At 59.6% G+C, this 25,658-nt stretch overlaps 2 protein-coding genes across 2 annotated transcripts in view; one reads left to right on the top strand and one right to left on the bottom strand.

Annotated features, from left to right (window-relative positions):
* Window positions 1-25,251, top strand: part of LOC117644644 (protein inscuteable homolog) — a 37,625-nt gene extending 12,374 nt beyond the window's left edge. Inside the window, exons 2-12 of the mRNA XM_034384255.1 lie at window positions 13,336-13,649; window positions 14,296-14,516; window positions 15,060-15,185; window positions 17,848-18,099; window positions 19,606-19,867; window positions 22,726-22,866; window positions 22,966-23,137; window positions 23,595-23,716; window positions 23,768-23,952; window positions 24,262-24,385; window positions 24,541-25,251. Of these exons, the coding sequence (XP_034240146.1) occupies window positions 13,338-13,649; window positions 14,296-14,516; window positions 15,060-15,185; window positions 17,848-18,099; window positions 19,606-19,867; window positions 22,726-22,866; window positions 22,966-23,137; window positions 23,595-23,716; window positions 23,768-23,952; window positions 24,262-24,385; window positions 24,541-24,672 (2,049 nt within the window). The 5' untranslated portion in view covers window positions 13,336-13,337 and the 3' untranslated portion in view covers window positions 24,673-25,251. The remainder of the gene's footprint in view (window positions 1-13,335; window positions 13,650-14,295; window positions 14,517-15,059; window positions 15,186-17,847; window positions 18,100-19,605; window positions 19,868-22,725; window positions 22,867-22,965; window positions 23,138-23,594; window positions 23,717-23,767; window positions 23,953-24,261; window positions 24,386-24,540) is intronic.
* Window positions 1,476-2,742, bottom strand: LOC117645197. Its single transcript, XM_034385217.1, has 3 exons — window positions 2,501-2,742; window positions 1,845-2,147; window positions 1,476-1,773 (listed from the first exon to the last, which is right to left on the bottom strand). Exons 1-3 carry the CDS (start codon window positions 2,588-2,590, stop codon window positions 1,501-1,503), a joined length of 666 nt encoding a protein of 221 aa, XP_034241108.1. The 5' UTR covers window positions 2,591-2,742; the 3' UTR covers window positions 1,476-1,500.
* Window positions 25,252-25,658: the final 407 nt, after the last annotated feature.

Raw genomic sequence — 25,658 nt, forward strand, 5'->3', positions numbered from 1 at the left:
GCTGCAATGCACTGCACTTTCTTCCCCAGCTTGTTATGCTCGTTCACAGTGGCGCGGCTCCGCGGTCGGATTTGCTTCGATTGCTCGAATCGAAATAATCAATAAAGGCTGCGGCAGGCGGGGCAGGCCGTCCCAGGGATCGTTCGGTTATTACGTGGAAGAGGCTCGGGGCGTAACCTGATCGTCCTCGCTCCATCCTCCTTTATGAAACGTGTGCAAGGTCACGTGACGTGGTTCAAAATAGTTTTCTCATAGAACTCGCTGGCCCGGCCCCGGAGCATCCGGAATGGCCCTCGCGACTGCCTTCGCTTGCTTCGCCCCAACGCCATTGCGTCGATGAGTCCCATTTGCATAATTATCCGAGACGAGATGTAGTAAAACGGTCCCAACATGGATAAAAGTTTCAATCGGGCGGGCAAGAGTGTGGACGGCCTCACGCTGACAAGACGGCCCGGCTCGTCGTAAATCTAGAGCAGCCTGGCTCCGCCTGGCGCGAACAAGCGTGTTGCGCTGTCGTCGGCGGTGTCGCGGGTTCGACTCCCCCCGGGCGCCGTTTTTCCCATTCCCTCTTGGCCCTTCGGGGCAGGCGGAGCACAGTGGGCCAGAAGACCGATGGAGGCGGTCAAAATCCCGGACGCGTTTTGAGCTCCAGAGTCGCTAAATGGAACTCGAACCGAACGTGCGACCCCACCAATGGATTGCTCTCCGAACGAGGAATCCATTGGTGGGGTCACACGTTCGGTTCGAGTCCCATTTAGCGACTCTGGAGCTCAAAACGCGTCCGGGATTTCGACCGCCTCCACCTGTCTTCCGGCCCATTGTGCGGAGGTAGGCAACCCTTTCGACACTAGCGGCGTCGTGGGAAGTTGGCAACAACACTGCGTGGGATCAATCGCGCCGGTTTCCGACTCGAAACCGCGGCCTTCTTCTTCTCACGCATGCATCGGTCCGATTCCCACACCCCTCGCGGCGGCGACCCGCGGCGACCCTCGCCTCGCCGGCGACCCTTACCTGGCGGCGGCGTTCCCTGACCTCCGCGTCGGCGACTTCTTAGCGCGGGGCGGTGCCTTGCTGGCGCGGCCAGCGCGGCCCGCCGGGGTCGCGAGGGGAGCGTTCCAGTGTGCCGTACATGGGGATGGGGCGCGTGCTTTGTTCCTCGGCGTCTCAAAGAAGTCCCTCGCGTCCCACGGTCGCACAGTGGGCTTGCCAGAAGACCGGTGGATGCGGCCAAAACTCTAGACGTGTTTTGAGCTCCACAGTCACTGAGGGACTCGAACCGAACGTGTGACCCCACCAATGGATTCCTCGTTCGGAGTGCAAGCCATTGGTGGGGTCACACGTTCGGTTCGAGTCCTGTTTAGCGACTCTGGAGCTCAAAACGCGTCTAGAGTTTCGGCCGCTTGCGCCGGTCTTCTGGCCCAGTGTGCGCGCTGAAATGTGGAAAATGAGGCGCCACAGCGTGCGTCGCGGGGCTTTATTGGGCGTGGACTCGGGCGGGGCCTAGTTGGCGTTGAACAGCTCGTAGCTGCGCCACGCCACGAGCACGGCGATGAGGCCGGCGATGATCCTCTGCGCGTCCGTCTGGCTGGTGGCCATGGTGAGCAGCACGGCGGCCACGGAGGCGGCGGGCGTGGACACGGGCGGCGCGGGCCAGGACACGTCGGCGATGGAGCGGCCCAGGATGACCTTGGCGCCGGGGCGCCCCAGGGCCCAGCCCCAGGAGCCGCGCAGGATGCCGATGGCGGCGGCCATCACGGCGTTGCCGGAGTACACCTGCGTGGCCGTGCGGTTAGCGAGCTCGCGGGTTCGATCCCGGCCGGCGGCATGCCCTTTTCGGCACTGACCTTGAGCGCGCTGTTGACGCCCACGCCGACGCACAGCGCCCGGCACACCTCCAGCCCCACGATGAGCAGGGCGTTGACGGCGGGGGTCTGCGACAGCGTGTAGGGGATGTCCCGGGGGCAGTAGGTGACGCAGGCGTAGGCCGCCACGCACGCCGCCACGGGCACGATGACGCTCTCGGGGGGCTCGCCCAGGATGAGGGCCTGCGCCAGCGCCGAGCCCACGCCGAACCACACCGTGGCCAGCACGCCGCGGAGCACGTGCTGCACGCCGCCCGTCGGGTACGTGTCCTGGTACTTGCGGACCTGCGCCGCGCAAACAAAGCGTTGCACAGTGGGCCAGAAGACCGGTGGAGGCGGCCAAAACTCTAGACGCGTTTTGAGCTCCAGAGTCGCTAAATGGGACTCGAACCGAACGTGTGACCCCACCAATGGATTCCTCGTTCGGAGAGCAGTCCATTGGTGGAGTTCAAAGTGACACGTTCAAAATGCGTCAAAATCCCGGACGGGTTTTGAGCTCTAGCGTCGCTAAATGGGACTCGAACCGAACGTGTGACCCCACCAATGGACTGCTCTCCGAACGAGGAATCCATTGGTGGGATCACACGTGCGGTTCGAGTGCCATTCAGCGACGCTGGAGCGCGAAACGCGCCGGGTACCTGCACGGCGGCGTGCGTGGCCACGAGTCCCAGCAGCACCCAGGAGAACTCGCCCAGCGTGTCCAGCGCGTCGCCCAGCGTCGCGTTCATGGCGGACGGCTGCGTTTGCACACTCGGGGAATTTGGAGGGGTTCTAGGCGGCCGGAACCGGGGTTGGGGTCTGCTTTACCCGAGTGATTTTGACGGGGGTTGTTTTCCCTGAGCCGAAAAGTGTTGAAGTGGTGAAGCCGGGCGGTTGCCACGGCGACTTTGGTGGGGCTTTGTCGCGCACGGCTTGCCAGTGGGGTGGCATTGTAGGACTTTCACTCGCCCCGAGTGAGTGCGACTACACTCTAAATATGGGGTGCCCAGAAACTGGGCGCCTTTGTCGCCTGCCCCACTTTTTAGGGTGCCAAATGTCGCCCAGTTTCTGGGCACCTTTGTCGCCCAGTCTCGGGGTGGACTAATCATGCAGTAACCGGCCTTCTCCCATGGTAGAGCATGCACAGGTGTCTAGTTCCTGGGCGACTAAGGTGCCCAGATTCTGGGCACCTTTGGCACCTTAGTCGCTGCTGAGCCATGGGTGAAGGCAGGTTCCCTAATGGTTTGCCCACCCCGAGACTAGGCGACAAAGGTGCCCAGAAACTGGGCGACATTTGGCACCCTAAAAAGTGGAGCAGGCGACAAAGGCGCCCAGTTTCTGGACACCCTACATTTAGAGTGTATCACTTGCATGGCGGTCACCGGGTGACACACACTCGCACACACACATACACGCATACACACGCACACACCGTCGCGTGCTAACGCCTTGTCGCTCCCATTGCCCAGAAAGCGATCCCCGTTGGCTGTCCAGCAGACCGATTCCGAGAGTCGTTTTCGTTGCTCTGTCTCTCTCGCACCGATAGCGGGCGCCGCATGAGTGCGAGAGAGACAGAGCGACGAAAACGACTCTCGAAATCAGCCTGCTGAGCGCTGTGCCGCGGTAGCCGCGCAGCTAACCGCAAATCCAGTGATTAGCCACGGCGCTCACGGTGTATAATTGCTCTTCGTTCGTTTTGAAGATTCCCGCCCCGCGTGCACTGCCCAAGCCGGTCCCGGAATACAGTGTATACACGCATACTGCTTTGCGAGGCGCAGTTATCGGCATCGGGGAAGGAGGAAGGAGGATGTACGTCGTTACTTACTACCGTATGCATTTCTGTCCTTCTGCCTGTCTGTCTGTCTGTCTGTCTGTCTGTCTGCCCGTCTGTGCCTGTCTTTCTCTCTGTCTGTCTGTCTGTCTGTCTGTCTGTCTGTCTGTCTGTCCGTCCGTCTGTCCCGTGGAATTCTAAGCAGCGCGTTTCGGCTGCACTGAATGAAGGTGATGATGGTCCCCGCTCTTCCGCAAAGGATGTGGACTTGTTTCTTTTCCGGTGACTCAACCGAGCCGCGGCGCGGCGTGCCGCCGAGGATCGCGACGGCGCGTGCCAAACGTGGGGCGTGGCGGGGCGTGGCGGGGCAGGGCGGGGCGGGGGGTGGCGGGCGGGGCGGGGCAGGGCGGGGCGGGGCGTCGGAAGGGAGACGCGCGAGCCGCGAGCTCCTGTGCGCTTCGCCGTGCTTCGCCGCTTCATCGCCCCACTTCCATCAAGATGACAGCTGCCGGCCCCGGCCCGGCGGCACGCGCGCTTCATCCCGCCGGCCGGACTTCCGTTGCGTTCATGAAAAGCGAAAAGAGGAGATTGAACAGCTATTTCTTTCATCGATTTGCATCGCCTTCTTTAGTTGTATCACCTCGTAGGTTTCCCATGCACTTTGCCAACGAAGGGCTTTGCCTGCTAATAGCCCCACCCTAACTTAGTAGGATACGCCTATGACTGACGAATTTGGGTTGATATGAAAGGAATCTGTGTGGCGTTGGCTGACCTCAGAAACCGGCAACATTCAAAACGCAAAGCGAGCATCAGTTGTGTGCGATTTGCGAAACACAGAGACAGTGGCGCATCACGAGCCGCAGTCGAACGCGGCAAGGAGTTGCCCCAGACGGAAAAATCACTACTTTCACGGGGTTCCAATATCTATCTTCGAGCTGTTTGAACTCCTTTATTAGGGTCGTCCAAGAAGAGATGGACTGACCCCGCCAAAAATTTAGAAATAAGATTCTAATTTCATCATCAGCAACGGGAATGAGGACGCTGGTGGACCTACGAAAGCGACAACGTATCTGCGGAGCGCGAGGCGGGCGCTGGCAGAGACTCCCTGCGCCCTCTGGCGTGCGATGAGCGAAACGGCGGTTTCCGCCTCATTGGCGAAGGTATCATTCATTCATTCATTCATTCATTCATTCATTCATTCATTCATTCATTCATTCATTCATTCATTCATTCATTATTCATTCATTCATTCATTCATCATTCATTCATTTCACTTCATTCATCATTCATTCATTCATCATTCATTCATCATTCATCATTCATCATTCATTCATTCATTCATTCATTCATTCATTCATTCATTCATTCATTCATTCATTCATTCATTCATTCATTCATATTCATTCATTCATTCGTTCGTTCGTTCATTCATTCATCCGAGTCGTACGTCTCTGCCGAGACTACCGTCTGCTTAGCTCACCACCGGCTAAGGCCGCCGTGCCGTGCGAGTCGTTCTGGCTGTCTCTCTCGCACCCTGCCGGGGCGCCTCGTAAGTGCGAGACAGACAGAGCGACGGGGCTGGCGACGTGGCAATGTATGGCGCCGGGTAATCAGTGGCTAACCTGAAATACGGCGTGCTGCGACACTGCGAGCTGATCCGAACGGCGCGCTGTCTCTCTGGCAACTCCCGGTACGCCCCGCGAGTGAGAGAGAGAGAGAGAGAGAGAGAGAGAGAGAGAGAGAGAGAGAGAGAGAGACGCGTGCAACAAGCAACAATACTCGGCGTGTGCCAAGTGCATCCTAAGCCACAATACGCTCCGCGTCGCGTTGCGTTCCCAGCGACGCACAACACTGCGAAAGCCGTGGCGACTCTAAAGGCCGATAAATTTAACAGCTCGGCTTTACATGAACTTCCCCATGCAAATGTCTTGGGAAAGAAAACAATTTCTCTGAGCCGATTGGCGCGTCCTTGGGACCGTGCTTGGCTCTCTCTCTCTCTCTCTCTCTCTCTCTCTCTCTCTCTCTCTCTCTCTCTCTCTCTCTCTCTCTCTCTCGACGATAGTTTTAAAATTGCCGCCTACAAATTGGCCGGTACCTGTCGCTCTGTCTCTCTCGCGCCGCGACGGCACGTCCCGTGTGAGTGCGAGAGAGACGGGGCGTTGCGTGCCGCACGGTTTATCAAGACATCTCCCTCCGCAGCGCCGCTGCGCCAATACATACCTCGCCGAACCGCAACCGCAGCCATTACATTATTACAAACGTATCGGGACGAGAAGGAATCAAAGTAACTTTCGCGGCGGCGCCCTTGCGGAACTTGCGCAGCTTTTGGCGCACCTTGCTGAACTTGCGCAGCTTTCGGCGCACCTTGTGGAACTTGCGCAGGTTTTGGCGCACCTGGCTGAACTTGCGCATCTTTTGGCGCACCTTGCTGAACTTGCGGAGCTTTTAGCGCACCTTGTGGAACTTGCGCAGGTTTTGGCGCACCTTGCTGACCTCGCGCAGCGTTTGGCGCACTTTGCTGAACTTGCGCAGCTTTTGGCGCACCTTGCTGAACTTGCACAGCTTTGGGCGCACTTTGCTGAACTTGCGCAGCTTTTGGCGCACCTTGTGCAGCGTGACGCACGCGCAGACTGATTCCGAGAGTCTTTTTCGTCGCTCTGTCTCTCTCGCACCCACACGGGACGCCTCGTGAGTGCGAGAGAGACAGAGCGACGAAAACGCGTGTCGGTTTGCAGGTGCGGCAGCTGCAGACGCGGGCGTCGCGACGCTGAATCAGCGCCGCCTGACTCACGCCGTCGAAATGGCGACGCACTGCGACGCAGCGAGGCTACTTTTAGAACGCCGCCAAAAATCAACAGCTTTGGGGAACGAAAGCGTTTTGCAACACATTTTTAGGGTGCACTTTGAACCTTGAACAGAGCGAGTGACCCCGCATCAATGGATTGCTTGTTCGGAGAGCAATCCATTGGTGGGGTCACACGTTCGGTTCGAGTCCCATTTAGCGACTCTGGAGCTCAAAACGCGTCCGGGATTTTGACCGCCTCCACCGGTCTTCGGGCCCACTGCGAGTTTGAGAGTGTGTGCTTACGCGGCTGGAGTCAAGCCACTGCTGTGACATTTGTACCGCTGGAGTCAAGCTGGAGACTTGAGAATGCCGCCGCTGAAATTCCTCGGGGATTGGTACCTAGGATGATGGATTGATGCCTACCAGGTACCGCCCACCTAACGCTCGGCCGACGGGCGGGGAAGCCTGTCGCAGTCCTCTCGACTCGAGTGCGAGCGAGGAGGAAGAAGTACTTGCGTGGGAGAGCAGAGAGAGAGAGAGAGAGAGAGAGAGAGAGAGATTCCCATTCGAATGTCACCCGAGTGATGATGAACCACAATGCGAATGGGTACGATGACTTCGGAGTTCCCAAAGGTTCCCACCGAACGCCAACGCCAACATTTCCCGATCCAGGCGCGTCGCGCTTTTGGAGCGGACTGTACTAAACTGCTCACACTGCACTACACTAGAAGGTGCGGCAAGGTCAGCCAAGCGCAGTGCGACCTTGGCAGGGCGAACGGACGATAGTGTATCGGTCGAGCAGTGAGTGATTCTGAACAGGAAGCCAGGGAGTGACTCGCTGAAACCACTGGAAGTCGCTCAGAGTACACTCACCGCCAAAATGCGCATGCCAGCGCGGTACAGTGGGCCAGAAGACCGGTGGAGGCGACCAAAACTCTAGACGCGTTTTGAGCTCCAAGGTCGCCAAATGGGACTCGAAGTGAACGTGTGACCATTGGTGCGGTCACACGTTCGGTTCGAGTCCCATTTAGCGACTCTGGAGCTCAAAACGCGTCCAGAGTTTTGGCCGCCTACACCGGTCTTCTGGCCCACCGTGCGCGGCGCGCAGACATGCGACACGTCGCGCGGACATGTTTGCGAGGCGCTTGTCGGGCGCAATGCGATAGAACACGTTTCCTGGATAGAACGATAGGGCACGTTCAGGCAGTCTTCCATTGCGTTCGGACGGATAGACAGAGAGATAGACGAGAGTGATAGACAAGCGTGGCGATAGACGGACAAAACTGTGGCGCTGCGTGCTTCGTGCTTCGCTCCGCGTCTGCACTGACCAGTGGACTGGTTTTCGTCGCTCTGTCTCTCTCGCACCCACACGGTGAGTCCACGAGTGCGAGAGAGACAGAGCGACGAAAACGACTCCACAGCCCGAGCAAGTGGAACTGAGTTTCTAGGCGAGCGGCACGAACCCGGAGCGCAGCAAAGCAGCGAGCCGCCGATAACGAAGGACTTGAAGGACAACGCCGTGCCGGTACACTGGCACGCTCGGACCTCCTTGCCTGTCACACGTGGCGCCAGAGCCGGATGCAGAAGACCGGTGGAGGCGGTCAAAACCCCGGACGCGTTTTGAGCTCCAGAGTCGCTAAATGGGACTCGAACCGAACGTGTGACCCCACCAATGGATTGCTCTCCGAGCGAGGAGTCCATTGGTGGGGTCACACGTTCGCTTCGAGTCCTGTTCGACCCTGGAGCTCAAAACGCGTCCGCAGTTTTGGCCGCTTCCACTGGTCTTCTGGCCCACTGTGCGGCGCATCCTCCTCTCGCTGCCTGGCGCAGCGGGCCGTCGGACCGTCGGGAAAGCGAAGCAGGCCGTGGCCTTTGACTCCGGGACTCCGCCTTACGGTGTTATGACGAGTGTGATCCAACGCGTGTAATGGTGACTCGCTCCAGGCAACGAGGCGCGGACATCGGGACGGCCCGGAACGGAATTCGACGCCCCGCCCACAGTGGGCCAGAAGACCGGCAACTCGACGCGTTTTGAGCTCCAGAGTCGCCAAACAGGACTCGAACCGAACGTGTGACCCCACCAATGGATTCCTCGTTCGGAGAGCAATCCATTGGTGGGGTCACACGTTCGGTTCGAGCCCCATTTAGCGACTCTGGAGCTCAAAACGCGTCCGGGATTTTGACCGCCTCCACCGGTCTTCTGGCCCACTGTGCCCGCATCCTCCGTGCCTCCACGGCGTCCTCGTCGCCGTCACCGCTGACTCGGTGCCTCCGTGATGTGACTAAGGCACTCCGTGAGTCACCGCGGCAAGCCTGCGCGGAGCCGCCGACTCGTTACACTTTTGTTTTCGTTTGAAATACCAATTACCTTGTCGCTGCAATGCGACCATTTGTACGTCGCTCGTCCGAGCGCGGCCGAGTGATCTAAATCATCGGCTTTGTGTCGCATGGATTTACATCGTAAGAGGCCTGTTGCCACTCCAGGCTGAACCAGATGGTTGTTGAGGTGCCCAACAAGGACTGGACACATGAGGGTACCAATGGACTGCACGTTCGAAAGGGTAATCATCCCTTGGTACTGTCGTGTTTGATCGAACACAAATCACAAACCGTGTTCAAACTCATACCCGCCAAGCAGGCCTTCCACCCACATTGCCGTGCTACTACCAGTGGGCAGTGCAGTCACGTCGCTCTGTCTCTCTCGCACCTCCACGGCCCTGCGGTCCGTCCCATGAATGCGAGCGAGACAGAACGACGGTGAGTGGCGTCCACTACACCGCGGAAATACCATGAACGGGCAGACACACGCATACACGTTCTTCTCTCTCTCTCTCTCTCTCTCTCTCTCTCTCTCTCTCTCTCTCTCTCTCTCTCTCTCTCTCTCTCTCTCTCTCTCTCTCGCTGAGCCTGCTGAGCCAGCCGCGGTGATACGTGGTGTTATGCGGTACCGAGCGGTACACCGATATGACTCGCTCTGGTCACGAACACAGACTTCTTGATGGACGTATTTGGGACCGCTGTGCTACGCGACGCCACTGCCCGCTTCGTCTCGGTTTGCGCTCTGTCTCTCTCGCGCCCTTACGGACAGCCTCACGAGTGCGAGAGAGACAGAGCGACGAAACGAGCTCGTTCGTCGCTCTGTCTCTCTCGCACCCTTATGGACAGCCTCACGAGTGCGAGAGAGACAGAGCGACGAAACGAGCTCTTCTGGACACGGCGCGCGTTTCTTCTCCGTTGTTTTATTTCCGTCCCTCTCGCACTCGCAGCGTCCGGAGTCCGGAGCGTCGCGACGCGGAAAATCCGAAAAAGGCGGTGGTGTTTGATTAATTGCACACTCGCACTTCTCGTCTTTGGTCGAACGAACGGCAGAGCGGCAGCCAGCGGACTGACTCCGAGGAGTCGTCTCTTCGCTCTGTCTCTCTCGCACCCTCGCGGAGAGCCCCATGAGTGCGAGAGAGACAGAGCGACGAAAGCGACTCTCGGAATCAGTCTGCAGGCTGGCGGTGACGGTGGGAACGGCGAGGCGAGCCGCAAGCTGCCCACGCCAACGCCACCCGCAGACCGATTCCAAGAGTCGTTTTTTCCCCGTCTCTCTCGCACCTGCGCTTTTCACGGTTACGTGGCTGGAGATCTGGTCAATCCCGCGAACGCTTTTCACACAGGTGACACTGCACTTGAGGTTGAGTCAAAGATCGTCAACGGGTGGATCGCGTTGGATCGTGCTCGCCAACGTCGGCCCGGGTCGGTCCCGAGCCAAGCCCTGGCGGGCGTGGGCCCAGCCGGCGACTGGCCCAGCTTCGAGTCCCGGCAGAAGCCTACATTTTTGTCGGTCTCTGGTACCCTTCAGGTTCTTGAAAAAGAATCTCCACGGTATTTATGTGTGCCGTGAAATGTTAGTTGCGGTTGCAGCTCCGAAATCGCGAAAAAAAATTCTAGCGCCGCCGGGACTCGAAGCTGGTCAACGGTTTGGGCCAAAACCGGCGCGTCGGTTTGGTTCGGAACCGACCCGAACCGACGTTCGCGAGCACGATCCATCGCGATCCACCCGTTGACGATCTTTGGGTTGAGTCAAGACTATTAGGGTCGCTCAAGAAAATATGAACTGACCCCTGCAAAAATTTGATTAGCCATCATCTGGGGAAGGGGGATGGGACAAGAGACTGGCAGCCTGACGTACCTACCAAAGCGGCTACGTATCTGCGGAGCGCGAGGCGCGCGCCGGCAAAGACTGCCAGCGCCCTCTGGTGTTCGACCTGCGACACAGCGGCAGCCGCACAGTGGGCCAGGAGACCGGTGGAGGCGGCCAAAACTCTATACGCGTTTTGAGCTCCAGAGTCGCTAAATGGGACTCGAACCGGACGTGTGACCCCACCAATGGATTGCTCTCCGGACGAGGAATCCATTGGTGGGGTCACACGTTCGGTTCGAGTCCCATTTAGCGACTCTGGAGTTCAAAATGCGTCCAGAGTTTTGGCCGCCTCCATCGGTCTTCTGGCCCACTGTGCAACGCCACCCGCAGACCGATTCCGAGAGTCGTTTTCGTCCCTGTCTCTCTCGCACCTGCGCTTTTCACGGTTACGTGGCTGGAGATCTGGTCACTCCCGCGAACGCTTTTCACACAGGTGACCCTCACACTGCACTGTAGATCGATTCAAGATTGATAGGGTTGTTCAAGAAGATTTGAACTGACCCCTGCAAAAATTTAGTCTTCCTCTCGGGAAGGGGGGAGGGAAGAGAGAAGGGCAGCCTGACGCACCTACCAAAGCGGCTACGTATCTGCGGGGCGCGAGGCGCGCGCCGAGAAAGACTGCCAGCGCCCTCCGGTGTTCGACCTGCGAAACAGCGGCAGCCGCACAGTGGGCCAGAAGACCGGTGGAGGCGGCCAAAACTCTAGACGCGTTTTGAGCTCCAGAGTCGCTAAACAGGAGTCGAACCGAACGTGTGACCCCACCAATGGATTGCTCTCCGGACGAGGAATCCATTGCACTCTACCAAAAATGTCCTGTAAATGACGTTAATTTATTACCAGTTTTCACTGTAGGTCAATTCACAGCGTTTACTGTGATCTGCTCACGGGATTCACTGTGATCTTGTTCGCGGTGTTCACTGTGATCTGGTCCCCAGTAAACACTGTGAGTTTGACGCCGCTGCACCGAAGTACTGCAAATCAGGCTCCAATTCACGGCGTTTACTGTGGCCAGATCACAGTGAACACTGTAACCGAGATCACAGTGAACGCCGTGAACTAGTTCACAGCAAACGCCGTGAATTGCATAACAGCAAACATTGGTAATAAATTAACGGCGTTGACAGGACATTTTTTGTAGAGTGTGGTGGGGTCACACGTTTGGTTCAAGGCCTGTTTAGGCCTCTGGAGCTCAAAACACGTCCGGGATTTTGACCGCCTCCACCGGTCTTCTGGCCCACTGTGCGCACGTCGCGCAACCCTTGGCGGGGGCGTCGTCTTGCCGTCGCTGCCTCTCTGTCCCTCTCGCACCCCAACGGGACGCCCCATGAGTGCGAGAGGGACGGAGCGACGAAACGAAACTCCAGTGGTTCCGTAATAAACTCGTCTGATCCTCAAAAGATAATGATTTGTCCGGGCGCCGCCTACTGCTGGTGCTGCCTGCTGCAGACCGATTCCGAGAGTCGGTTGTCTCGTCTCTCTCGCACTCTTGGGGCGTCCCGTACGGGTGCGAGAGAGACGGAGCGATGGAAACGACCCTCGGAGTCGGCCCACAGTGGGTCAGAAGTCCGGTGGAGGCGGACAAAACTCTCGACGTGTTTTCAGCTCCAGAGTCCCTAAACAGGACTCGAATCGAACGTGTGACCCCACCAATGGATTGTTCACCGAACGAGGAATCCATTGGTGAGGTCACACGTTCGGTTCGAGTCCCATCTAGCGACTCTGGAGCTCAAAACGCGTTTAGAGTTTTTTCCGCTCCCACCGGTCTTCGGGCCCACTGTGCGGCCTGCTGGCCGCGACCTCCGCGCCGCCAAGCCGCCATCCACACTGTACTCCATCAATGAAGACATCAATGGGGTTCCTCCCCACCCGCAACGCCCGCAACGCCCGCAACGCCGCGGAGCTGTTCCGAAAGGCGTTTCGCCGCGCGGCCGCGCTCTCTGTCGCACTCACGGGGCGTGCCGTAGTGCTGCGAGAGAGAGACTGTTCGGCATCGGTTCGCGTTGTGCGGGCGTTCCGTGGCGTTCCGTGGCGTTCCGTGGCGTTCCGTGGCGTTCCGTGGCGTTCCGTGGCGTTCCGTGGCGTTCCGTGGCGTTCCGTGGCGTTCCGTGGCGTTCCGTGGCGTTCCGTGGCGTTCCGTGGCGTTCCGTCGGGCTATCGGCGAGGCGAGCTGACTCTCAGCTGACGTACGACCGACGTGCGACTGGCAGCCAACCCGTTCCTTCTGTCTCTCTCGCACCCCGACGGCACGCCCCATGAGTGCGACAGAGACAGAGCGGCGAAGCGACTCATTCGGAAGCAGGCCGCAGAGGCTCGGCTGTTATTTGCAGTCGGCAGCCTGTCAGCCTCCTGCGAATAATCACCGCGCTGCGGATAACCAACACGGAGTGACGTCATAATTACCTGGCCGTCGCTCTGTCTCACTCGCACCCCTGCGGCACCCCTAGTGGGCCAGAAGACCGGTGGAGACGGTCGAAATCCCGGACGCGTTTTGACCTCCAGAATCGCTAAATGGGACTCGAACCGATTGTGTGACCCCACCAATGGATTACTCTCCGAACGAGGAATCCATTGGTGGGGTCACACGTTCGGTTCGAGGCCTGTTTCGCGACTCTGGAGCTCAAAACGCGTCTAGAGTTTTGGCCGCCTGCGCCGGTCTTCTGGCCCACTGTGCCCAGCGTGCCGACCGTAGAGAATTAGCATGTCTAGCAGTGAGCCCGGATTAACGAATCGCTGTCCTTGTCTGTTGCAGTGATGGCGTCCTCCGAGTTCCGGCGGCAGCACAGCCGCGTGTACTGGTCCAGCTTCCACGAGGACATGGCCGTGTCCGCGCTGGGCTCGCCCATCCCGCACTCGCCGGCGGTCGGCGCCGCCCCCGCCACCCCCGGCGCCGCCGCCCCCGGCAGCCCCGCGCTGCAGCCCCCAGTGCAGGAGCAGGGCCTTGATCAGGGCGGCAGGGACTCGTCCAGCTCCCCCAGCACGTCCCACAAGAGCCAGGACTCGGGCTTCTCGGACTCGGATGGCTCGCACCAGGCCGCCGCCTCCCCGGTGTCGTCATCCCCGGAGGTAAGCCGGCAGAACCATGGACGACCAGGGTTGCCACCTAAGTAGGCAGTTCGAAACGGATGCCAACCCACAGAGGGCCAGAAAAACGGTGGAGGTGGCTAAAATGAGATTTTACGAATAAGAAGAAGAAAAGAAGACGCCTACCCCACCCACCCGCACCGCCCCGCTCGGAACATAACAAACCCTCACTTGTTCGAACAAATGAGGGTTTGTTATGTTCCGAGCGGGGCGGTGCGGGTGGGTGGGGTAGGCGTCTTCTTTTCTTCTTCTTATTCGTAAAATAGCTCATTCTAAACGCGTTTTGAGCTCCAGAGTCGCTAAATGGGACTCGAACCGAACGTCGTGTGACCCCACCAATGGATTGCTCTCCGAACGATGATTCCATTGGTAGGGTCACACGTTCGGTTCGAGTCCCATTTAGAGACCCTGGAGCTCAAAACGCGTCTAGAAATTTGGCCGCCGCCGCCGTCTTCTGGCCCACTGTGTGACCCCAGCCTGCCTGCCGAGAAGTCGCCCACGCGGGCTGGCTGGCAACCCTTTCGACTCTGGGACATCCAGGGAATTTGCTGCTACACTTGTGCGGCAACACTGCGGCGGGCCGCGGCGAGGCATAACACTAAGTGTTTTACTGGTTTCGCTCGAGCAGGTGACCGACGCGGCGCAGTTGCCGTGCACGCCGTCGCCCACGCACACGCGCCTGCAGCTGTGCCTGAGCGGGGCCTGCACGTCGACGCCGAGGGAGCGCCGCGAGGCCCCGGCCACGTTCGGCGGCCACGCCACGCCCGGGGAGCTGCGTCGCCGGCTGTCCCAGGACGACTCGTCACTGCAGTCCCTGCAGTCGCGGCCGCTGCCCGCCATCCCTCCCGCGTACCGCCGCCAGCGCTCCGCCGAGGAGACGCGCCGCGACGCCGAGCTGCGCCGCCTGCAGCGCGCGTCCCGCGCCCTCAGCCGCACGTCCGCGGCGCTGGACACGTCCCTGGAGGACGACGCCGACGCCGACGGCGCGCTGCTCAACCAGACGTTCCCGCCGACCGGGCCGCCGGACTCGTGCCACCGGCCGCCGCGCAGCTTCATCAAGAACCGCAAGGCGGTGGCGCGGCGGCAGCAGCACCCGCGGTTCGCGCGGCCAGTGTCCATGCTCGCCGCCACGCCCGGCCCCGCCGCCTCCGCCCTGTACGCCGTGGACGCGGACCAGGAGTCCTGCTGCAGCACGCCCGCCACGCCGCACCACACCACCGTGCTGCAGCGGCCGCTGCCCGACGGCGGCGAGGACACCGTCGAGGCCACCGTCGAGGCCGCCACCGAGCTCCCCGACGACACCATCCAGAGGCACCTGCTGCTCGACGTGACCGCCGGCCCCGGCGTCCCCGCGCACACGTCCACGCCCAAGGCGGTCTTGGCGTCCGCCAGCCCCCTGCAGCAGCAGCCGGTGGCCACCACCACGCCCACCAGGAGGCCGTCGACCGCCGGCACGAGGCGCCTGCACGAGCGCAGGCCGAGCGCGCGCCCCGTCAACCTGCTCAACAACTTCGACAAGTGAGTGAACATGGACAGTGCCCGTCAAACCAAAGCACAGTGGGCCAGAAGACCGGTGGAGGCGGCCAAAATTCTACACGCGTTTTGAGCTTCAGAGTAACTAAACAGGACTCGAACCGAACGAGTGACCCCACGGATTGCTCTCCGAACGAGGAATCCATTGGTGGGGTCTCAGGTTCGGTTCGAGTCCCATTTAGCGACTCGGGAGCTCAAAACGCGTCCGGGATTTTGGCCGCCTCCATCGGTCTTCTGGCCCACTGTGCGCCGCAATCATTCGCACGGATCCGACAAGGAATGCTTGGGCGGGGTAGCCTTGGGGTTCGGACAGAGAGAGACGGAGAGGTAGATTAGGGATTCGTCTCGAGTTTCCCGAAGGAAGGCCGGGGTAGCGATTGTCGTACACACGGCCCCGCCCCGCGTCGCCTCGCCTCGCGGACCGTGCGACTCGAATGTCTGTTCTCGGTACGCACTTCTTATCACGCTTATCACAGCGCAAGGCAGGTGGAAGTGGAGGGGGGCGAAGGCGACACTGCGGGGCGCGGGTTGCGCGTATAGGGTACTTTCGTAGAATCCTGAACCGGAAGCAAGCAGACCAGCAGACGCCAAATTGGCCGGAAACTAACCTCTCTTCGGATCCAAAACTATAGCCGAGCTGTACAAATATTGCTCGCGAAACACATATGCATTGCAAACAAGTATCAAACGACTGTTTATGTTCAAGTGTGGCCGATACCTTTGACGAACGTCTCTTTCCCATGTCAAGTTTGGATCTACTTCCGCCAACATGGCGTCTGTGTGCTTCCGGTTCAGGGATCTACGAAAGTACCCTATTCGCACGCACTGCAGACTGATTCCGAGAGTCGTCTTCTTCCCTCTGTCTCTCTCGCACTCTTGTGGCGAGGGAGACAGAGCGACGAAGACGACTCTCGGAATCAGTCTGCTGTCTTGCGACGCTTTGCAATGCTTCGGAGAAGCACCAGCGTGCCAAAACTGTCGGAGTGGCTCGTTGTCGACTCTAGTGTCGCACGGAGTGCACGGAGTGGTCTCGGGTGGGAAGGGCAGGGCATGCGTGTCCTCCAGGCAGGGGGTCCTTTTACGCAAACTCTGGCTGCTGAGTACTGCGAAGCACACTGTGAAGCTCACTGTGAAGCACCTTGTGAAGCACACTGTGAAGCACTGTGGCAGTCTGGGACTGGGAACGGAAATGCAGCCAAGCTTGGTGGTCCGTTCTTGTAGCGAGCATTTGTCTGCCCGAGGCTTTGGATTTTCGAACGACATCGTGCCGCGGTTTCCCGGTTTTGCAGCCCTGCGGCGCACAGTGGGCCAGAGGGCCGGTGGAGGCGGACAACACTCCGGACGCGTTTTGAGCTCCAGAGTCGCTAAATGGGACTCGAACCGAACGTGTGACCCCACCAATGGATTGCTCTCCGAACGAGGAATCCATTGGTGGGGTCACACGTTCGGTTTGAGTCTTGCTTAGCTCAAAACGCGTCCAGAGTGTTGTCCGCCTCCACCGGTCTTCTCGCCCACTGTGCGGCGGCCGGCAGCAGAACCCAGGGCACTTCACGAGGAACGTGTTTCTGTTGTGACGGCGGCACTGCTCTGCAGTGCACTGCCGCGGGGCCCGGAGCAGCCCGGCTACTAATTTGTAATCGCCGAGACGCGGCGAACCGCGCTGTCTCTCTCGCACCTTGACGGCGCGCCCCGTGAGTGCGAGAGAGACAGCCGGCGGCGCGCCGCGTCTATGGGAGCATCACCGCCAATCAGCACCGCATGGCGTCGAACGCGGCGGTCGCGGCGTGGAGGCATCTCCCCGGGGCGGGGCCGCGGGCAGGGCACGGCGACGGCGGTAAGTGCCGTGCTCGTGCTGGACGCCACCCTGGAGACTCATTCCGAGAGTCCTTGTCGTCGCTCTGTCTCTCTCGCACCTGCAGGGAACGCCCCGTGAGTGCGAGAGAGACAGAGCGACGAAAACGACTCCCGGAATCAGTCTGCTGGACGAGAACACCCGCCGACTGGCCGTAAATAGCCCGTCCTCGCGCCCCGCTCCGCCCCGCCCCGCCGCGGTGAATCTGAATTCAAACTCGCGGCGCCCTTTCGCGCCAAAACTATTCCGGCCCGGCTGGGGATCGAACCGCAGACCGCTGGTCAGCTGGTCCGTCGGCTGGTTAGTTTCGGTGCGCTATGGCTTTCTCCCCCGTGATTGGCGGGGTCTTTCCTTTTTACCGCCCCCGGCTCATGCAGAGACCAATACTCGCGGTAGAGATAGCCAGACAGCCGGCGGCTCTTCCGGTTTCTGCTTTTATCTCCGCTTTTATTATTGTTTATTGCTGTTAAATCGGGATTGGCGCTGAATGGCATCCCTTTCGACTCTATGTTGTGCATCGAGGCGGAGATTTTGCTCATGTAGGCGGCCGCAACTCTAGACGCGTTTTGAGCTCCAGAGTCGCTAAGCAAGGACTCGAAGCGAGCGTGTGACCCCACCAATGGATTCCTCGTTCGGAGAGCAATCCATTGGTGGGGTCACACGTTCGGTTCGAGTCCCATTCAGCGACTCTGGAGCTCAAAACGCGTCTCGAATTTTGGCCGCCTCCACCAGTCTTCTAGCCCACTGTTTTAATTTCACGCAACCTAACCTTTTTTCGCGTTTTCTGTTCGGCAGGGACGACGCTCCGACCAGTGTGGCGGCGGTGCCGGTGACGGACGTGACGGGGGCCTTGTCGGCGTGGCTGGGCGGGCTGCGGCTGTCCTGCGAGCCCGAGTGCTCCGTCACGCTCCAGAGCAAGGCGCTCCTCGGCGCCGACCCCAAGGGCCTGCGCCAGCTCAGCGGCGTCCAGCTCGCCTCGCCGCAGGGCCTGGGGCACCTGCAGCGCCGCGCGCACCAGCTGTCCTGCGAGTACACCAAGCTCTGCGGGTGAGTGTCTGCGTCTCTTGAGGAGGCGCACTGCGTCGTTTCCGACGCTGCACAGTGGGGCCATAACGCGCGCCGCCCTCGACAAGCCGCCCCCTGCGAAGCTTCCCCGCGGTCGCCCACCCTTCCGCCTGCAGGAGCAAATTCAACGCGACGCGGAGTCACTCGGAGCTGCTGACTGGAGGGGGAGGTGGTCAAAACCCCGGACGCGTTTTGAGCTCCAGAGTCGCTGAATGGGACACGAACCGAACGTGTGACCCCACCAATGGATTGCTCTCCGAACGAGGAATCCATTGGTGGGGTCACACGTTCGTTTCGGGTCCTGTTCGACTCTGAGGCTCAATACGCGTCTAGAGTTTTGGCCGCTCTGTCGGCTCTGCCTCTCTTGCACTCATGGCGTCCCGCACGGGTGCGATAGAGACGGAGCGACGAGAACGACTCTCGGAATCAGTCCGCAGAGTGTCGTTTGGGTTGGCGCACCTGCGTGGATAAGCAAACGGACGCACGGGAGCCGAATCGTAAATCAAATGAATTAGCCACAGCGCTTTCTTCGCTGTCTCTCTCGCACACTTGCGGCGTGCCGCGAGTGTGCGAGAGAGAGAGAGAGAGAGAGAGAGAGAGAGCGACGAAGCATTGGCTGCGATGGAGAGTGGCGATGGGTGAACACGCCCCGTGCGTCCGTGCGTAAGCTTCCAGTGTATGTACCACCACCGTAGCTAATTGTAATCATGGTCGGTATCGCCTGGTGGTCTTCCCCACGTCGCGCCGAGCAGTGCCCCTTCGCAGTGTACCGGCTGCGATCTGCGATGCGTTATTCATCGTCTTGAGTCGTTTTAATGACCGCGCTTGCCGGTTGGCATTAGCGAAGCAAGAAGAGCGGACACGATTTCAACTCTGAACCTCGGACACAGCGCATATTGGCCCGGAAGACCGGTGGAGGCGGTCGAAATCCGGGACTTGTTTTGAGCTCCAGAGTCGCTAAATGGGACTCGAACCGAACGTGTGACCCCACCAATGGATTCCTCGTTCGGAGAGCAATCCATTGGTGGGGTCACACGTTCGGTACGAGTCCTGTTTACTCTAGAAACTGAAGAGAGTGCATGGCATGCTCCTCCTAGGAGTCAACCACAAAGCACACTCTTACCAAGAGCATGCTTGCAAGCACACTCTTCCCAGGAGCATGCTTGGCAAGCACACTCTTCCCAGGAGCATGCTTGACAAGCACGCTCTTCCTGGGAGCATGCTTGCAAGCAAGGAGAGTGCTTGAAAGCATGCTCCTGGGAAGAGTGTGCTTGCAAGCATGCTCTTGGGAAGAGTGTGCTTGCAAGCATGCTCTTGGGAAGAGTGTGCTTTGTGGTTGACTCCTAGGAGGAGCATGCCATGCACTCTCTTCAGTTTCTAGAGTAGCGACTCTGGAGCTCAAAACACGTCGACCGCCTCCACCGGTCTTCTGGCCCACTGTGCGGTGATCGCGGACTTGGGGCCTGAACGCAGAGTGCTTTGTTGCAGGCGCGTGCAGCGGGGCGCCCTGGACCAGGTGGGGCCCATGACGGAGGCCTTCGTCCGCCACGTGGTGGCGTTCCTGGAGGACCACGTCGACGCCGTGCCCGCGGCCTCGGAGCGCGCGGCCAGGCTGAGGACGGCGTGCGAGCGGCTGCAGCGCGACGCCGCCAAGACGGACCCCGAGCCCGCCGACATGGCCGCCTCCCTGGCGGCCGTCCGCGCCGCGCTCACCGCCACCGTCGACGCCATCCTGGAGAAGCAAGTGCAGGTAAGGTTTCCGCCACACTTTGCCCATGAGTCGTTGTCGTCGCTCTGTCTCTCTCGCACGCAAACGGGACGCCCCATGAGTGCGTGAGAGACAGGCGACCAAGTGTTCGGAATCCGACTCCTGCCAGTCGTGCTCCTTGCGCGTGACCCCGCCGCCGCACAGTGGGCCAGAAGAACGGTGGAGGCGGACAACACTCTGGACGCGTTTTGAGCTCCAGAGTCGCTAAATGGGACTCGAACCGATCGTGCGACCCCACCAATGGATTGCTCTCCGAACGAGGAATCCATTGGTGTGGTCACACGTACGGTTCGAATTCCACTTAGCGACTCTGGAGCTGGAAACGCGTCTAGAGTTTTGTCCGCCTCCACCGGTCTCCTGGCCCACTGTGCGCCGTCTCGTCCCGTCCGCATCGACATTCAGATTTAAATTCGTCCGCTCGTCTGCCTGGCGACTGGCGATGCCCCCAGACTGATGGCCGTGGTTATGTATATTGCATACGCAGCGCGTAATGAAGCATTGTCTGTTGTGCGTGCCTCGGCGGACAGACGGACGGACGGACTGGCAGACGGACAGGCACTGGGGGTCACTTCCCTAGCGTCACCTGGCGCACCGCTGTCACTGATCCTCTCTATGACATGTGATGCAAACCCCGCCACACCCACGCCACGCTATGGCAGCGCAGCCTCGGCGATTGGTCTCGATAAGACGGACCTGCTCGCCATGCCAGGCCTGCCAGTGGTCTGCCCAGTCTGCCCTGCAGACTGATGCCGAGAGTCGTTTTCGTCGCTCCTGCCTCTCTCACACCTATGGAACGCCACACATTGGGTCAGAAGACCGAAGGAGGCGGCCGAACCTCTAGACGCGTTTTGAGCTCCAGAGTCGCTAAACAGGACTCGAACCGAACGTGTGATCCCACCAATGGATTCCTCGTTCGGAGAGCAGTCCATTGTTGGGGTCACACGTTCGGTTCGAGTCCTGCTTAGCGACCCTGGAGCTCAAAACGCGTCTGGAGTTTCGGCCGCCTCCTCCGGTCTTCTGGCCCACTGTGCGCTGCGCGGCGCTGCTCCCAGTGTGCTCCCCAGGGGGCCGCGTCGATGAATGGGGAAGGCCTAGGCCGCGGACGACATTTCGCTCAGCCCAAGTCGAGTTGCGTGGACCGTCTTGTCCTAGTCGGTCGAGGCCGCGTCGTTTGACGGACGACCTCAGATCGCTGCCCGCGATACCACGCCCGGGCCCCGTTTTGTCGTTTTGGCCCAACGAGTCTCAAGTTTCCAGTGTTTCCTCCAGCCGCGTCTAGCCGCGTCGGATTTTCGCCAAATTTCTCATACTGCACTGCAGCCAGTGAGGTGGAAAGGGATTCCCGCGACCATGACACTCCTGACGCTCCTGGCGCTCCTGACGCTCCTGGCGCTCCTGACGCTCCTGACGCTCCTGACGCTCCTGGCGCTCCTGACGCTCCTGACGCTCCTGACGCTCCTGACGCTCCTGGCGCTCCTGACGCTCCTGACGCTCCTGACGCTCCTGACGCTCCTGACGCTCCTGACGCTCCTGACGCTCCTGGCGCTCCTGACGCTCCTGACGCTCCTGACGCTCCTGACGCTCCTGACGCTCCTGACGGTGCTCCGGCATGACTAGAGGCATGACTGATGCCAGTGGTGGCACAGGAATGTGTCCACTGCATGCCAGCCGGCAGACACGGTTTACAAAATAGACGCCCATATTTGGAGTGCGGGGCAGAGGCCTGGCGGGGGCACGGCGCGTCGCGCGTCGTGGGGCCTTTGAACTATGATGCACAGTAGGCAGAGATGATTCCGAGAGTCATCGGTCCGTCTCTCTCGCACCTACGCGGGAACGCCCCGTGAGTGCGAGGGAGACGGCGGCGAGAACGACTCTCGGAATCAGTCTGCCGTCGCTTGTTATTCCTACGGCGCTCCGAGGATCGGACTATCCTGGACTATCGCACTGGAGGAGCGCCAGTTGACAATGCACTTCCCCGCCCCGCCCCGCCGGCGGTAGGCAACTCATCGGGCAGCGCGGTTCAACGACATCCAGCGTCAACACTGCACACTGCACTGTAGACCCGCCGGCACCGGCACGGCACACCGAAAGTCCTAACCGAGGGGTACCTCACTTCGAAAACAGGTGTACACTGACTGGTGACTATACTCGATTTCCACTTTGACTAGACTGAAAATATCACGAAATGCGTTGCAAAAATACTAAAATTGGGACAAATTTACGTGGTTTTGCCGACTTTTTCAGTGACTAGACTGAAACAAGGCAGTGACTGGAGTCAGGGGTGTACACTGACTAGACGAAGTGAGGTACCCCTCGGTCCTAACTCAGGCGCCGTCGCCGAGACCGGGATTCAGATTTAGCGTGCCGTTGACTCGAGCCGCGGCCCGCGGGCTGGCTGGGCTCCACGCGCCGTCTCTCTCGCACGCGCGGGGCGTTCCGCACAGTGGATTTGCCAGAAGACCGGTGGAGGCGGCCAAAACTCTTGACGCGTTTTGAGCTCCTGAGTCTCTAAACAGGACTCGAACCGAACGTGTGACCCCATCAATGGATTGCTCTCCGAACGAGGAATCCATTGGTGGGGTCACACGTTCGGTCCGAGTCCCATTTAGCGACGCTGGAGCTCAAACCACGTCTAGAGTTTCTGCCGCCGACGCCTGTCTTCTGGCAAATCCACTGTGTTCCGTTGGGTGCGAGGGAGACAGCGCGGCGTTCGGAGCCAGCCCGCTGCACTGCGAACGCGAAGCCATCGACGACGCCGTGAGAAAGATGCCCGCGATTGGAGCATGGCGAGTGCTTCCCCGCGTTGACGCGCGTTGACGCCGACGTGCTTTGTGTTGCAGGAGCTGGTGAACGTGCTGGAGGGCCCCGCGTCGCCGCTGTCGCTGCGCACGGCGGTGTCCGCCCTGTGCGCGCTGGGCCGCCAGGGCTCCGCGCTGTCCGAGCTCGTGGTCCGCTGCGGCGGCGTCCGCGCGCTGCTGCAGGTCGTCCTGGACGCCCGCACCTCGCACACGCGCCGCGCTGCGCTGCGCGCGCTGTCCGCGGTCTGCTGCACCGCCAAGGCGGTGCGCGCCCTGGAGCAGGCCGGCGGCGTGGAGGTCGTCGCCGAGCTGCTGTCCGAGGCCAACCGCGCCGAGGAGGAGCGCGCCGAGGCCGCCGCCGTGCTCGCCCAGATCACGGCGCCCTGGGTGCCGGACAACGCCCGCGTGGAGGGGCTGTCGCAGCACCTGGACGCCATCGTGCACGCCCTCACGAGTGAGTACGACGTCGAGCCTGCAGCGCACAGTAGGCTAGAGGACAGGCGGAGCACAGTGGGCCAGACGACCGACGGAGGCGGCCAAAACTCTAGACACGTTATGAGCCCCAGAGTCGCTAAATGGAACTCGAACCAAACGTGTGACCCCACCAATGGATTCCTCGTTCGGAGAGCAATCCATTGGTGGGGTCACACGCTTGCTTCGAGTCCTGTTTAGCGACTCTGGAGCTCGAACCGCGTCTAGAGTTTTTGCCGCCGGCGCCTGCCTTCTGGAACACTGTGCAGCGGACTGTTTCCGACAGTCGTCGCTCTGCCTCTCTCGCAGCTACGCGGGTCGCCCAATGGGTGCGAGCGAGACACAGCGACGAAAGCTACTCTCGGAATGAGTCTGCCGTGCGGGTGGACTGCGCACAAGGCGAGGCGCGTTAGACTGACGGTGTGCTTGTCGTTGTCCAGGACTCGTCCGCGGGGCGTCCAGCGGGGAGGTGCTGCTGCTGGCCGCCGCCGCGCTGTCCCACCTGAGCTACGTGGAGACCAGCGCCGTGTGGCCGCTGCTGACGGCGGGGGCCGCGGGCGCCGTGCTGCAGGCCGTGCGCGCGCAGGGCGCCCGGTGCTCCGTGTTCCTGCAGGAGCAGGCCGCCACCCTGATCGCTAACATGTCCGCCGTGCCCGAGGCGCGCGCCGAGCTGGCGGCCGAGCGCGCCGTCGTGGCCCTGCTGTGCTTCCTGCAGCTGCGGCCGTCGCCGCTGCAGCGGGCCGCCGACATCGCGGCCGCGGAGCGCGTCCAGCACAAGGCCGCCATCGCCCTGTCCAGGTACGGCCCGAAAGGGTATGCAGGATCCCCGCAGTCCCACAGTGGGCCAGAAGACCGGTGGAGGCGGCTGAAACTCTAGACGCGTTTTGAGCTCCAGAGTCGCTAAATGGGACTCGAACCGGTCGTGTGACCCCACCAATGGATTGCTCTCCGAACGAGGAATCCTTTGGTGAGGTCACACGCTCGGTTCGAGTCACATTTAGCGGCTCTGGAGCTCAAAACGCGTCTAGAGTTTTGGCCGCCTCCACCGGTCTTCTGGCCCACTGTGAGTCCCTTCTGTCGCTCACAGTGATGTGTTCCCTCCCGCAGGTTGGCGAGTGACCCCGTGGTGGCGAGCCAGGTCGTGTCCCTGGAGGGCGTCCCCCGCCTCGTCCGGCTCTGCAGGGACGAGAAGGAACGCAACCACAGCGACGGAGTTCTTGTCGCCTGCCTGGTCAGTCACTTTCCGTATTGCATTTTCTAGAGTCATTTGGTAGTGCACGCAAAAAAAAAATATAGCTGAGGTCTGATAGCCTCCCCTTTTTTCTGACAAAAATGACCTCAATGGTGCCCTGCACTTTGCTAATTCACTGTTTTTCTTGTTTCCAGGCGGCCCTCAGGAAAATCGCGGCCAACTGCGACTCTGTGGTTTTGAGCAAGAGAGACCATCGCGAACTGTTGGAGCCGAGGCTTCTGGATTCCTTCATGCTGTTTTCCACTCGTCAAGAAAGCTACGTGTAGAGAGGGACGACTCTTTTTGTGCTGTTCACATCATGTTATTCCTTATTGGTTGTCTTTCACAGACAGTGACTATACCTTTTTGCCAAAGTGTGTTTGTTTTTGTTTCTTTCTTAACATATTATTTTGTATTTTATTCTAAATACTGTATGTGACTAACGTGCCCTATTTTACTGCAAAGAAATTTTTTTTCCTTTGTGTTACATTTGTTGTCCACTTGGGATGGACTTGTCGGAGTCAATGTGTCAAGGCTCAGGGAAAATATTGTCGGTGTATTTTCAGTCTTCATGCCTGGCGCCTGACTTTGATTTCCTTGGAACTGAAGTGATGAGGTACCAGTAGTTTCATTGAAATGTATTGGGAGGGAGGGGCTGTTGAATTTGCGTTTTGATTGTGTTTTGCAAAGTTTATTCAACCAACATGTTACATCGCACTTCCCTTTACCCAAACTTACAACGGACATCGTTCTGTTTTATTTTAATTGATTGTTGAGGAGATAGTTATTCTAGTCAATGTTATTTACACATGCCATTTGTAAAAAAATGTTTCAGAAATAAATTGATTGAGAAAATTTAAAACATATTTCCAGTATGTCTTTCCATGTGACGTTTCATCTTTTCCTCTTTTTTTCTTTTTTCTTTTTTTTTGGGGGGGGGGATAAGACTGCGCCCTGAATTACCGAGACACACAATAGGACATCGCCGAAACGTGGACTGATAGCACTGGATCACCAGTTCTGGCACGGTGAAGTGGCTGTGAACGATGGGTTGCCTATCTATCCGGCGCATACTACAATAATTTCAATTTTCGCCAGGAAAAGACTGTTTAGGGCCGGAATGGTCCTTGAAATAGCGTCCGAGGACATGTGGGAGTGCCTCAGCACAACATACTCAAATTTGGCGGTGCTAGATTATGCGATCACTCTTTGAGTGCCCGCGCGCCCGCACAGGGTTGGGAGTTTGGACGCGCTTCCGCTGGCCGCTGCGTTT

Source organism: Thrips palmi, unplaced genomic scaffold, assembly GCF_012932325.1.
Source record: "Thrips palmi isolate BJ-2018 unplaced genomic scaffold, TpBJ-2018v1 HiC_scaffold_18, whole genome shotgun sequence".
Classification (NCBI taxonomy): Eukaryota; Metazoa; Arthropoda; class Insecta; order Thysanoptera; family Thripidae; genus Thrips; species Thrips palmi.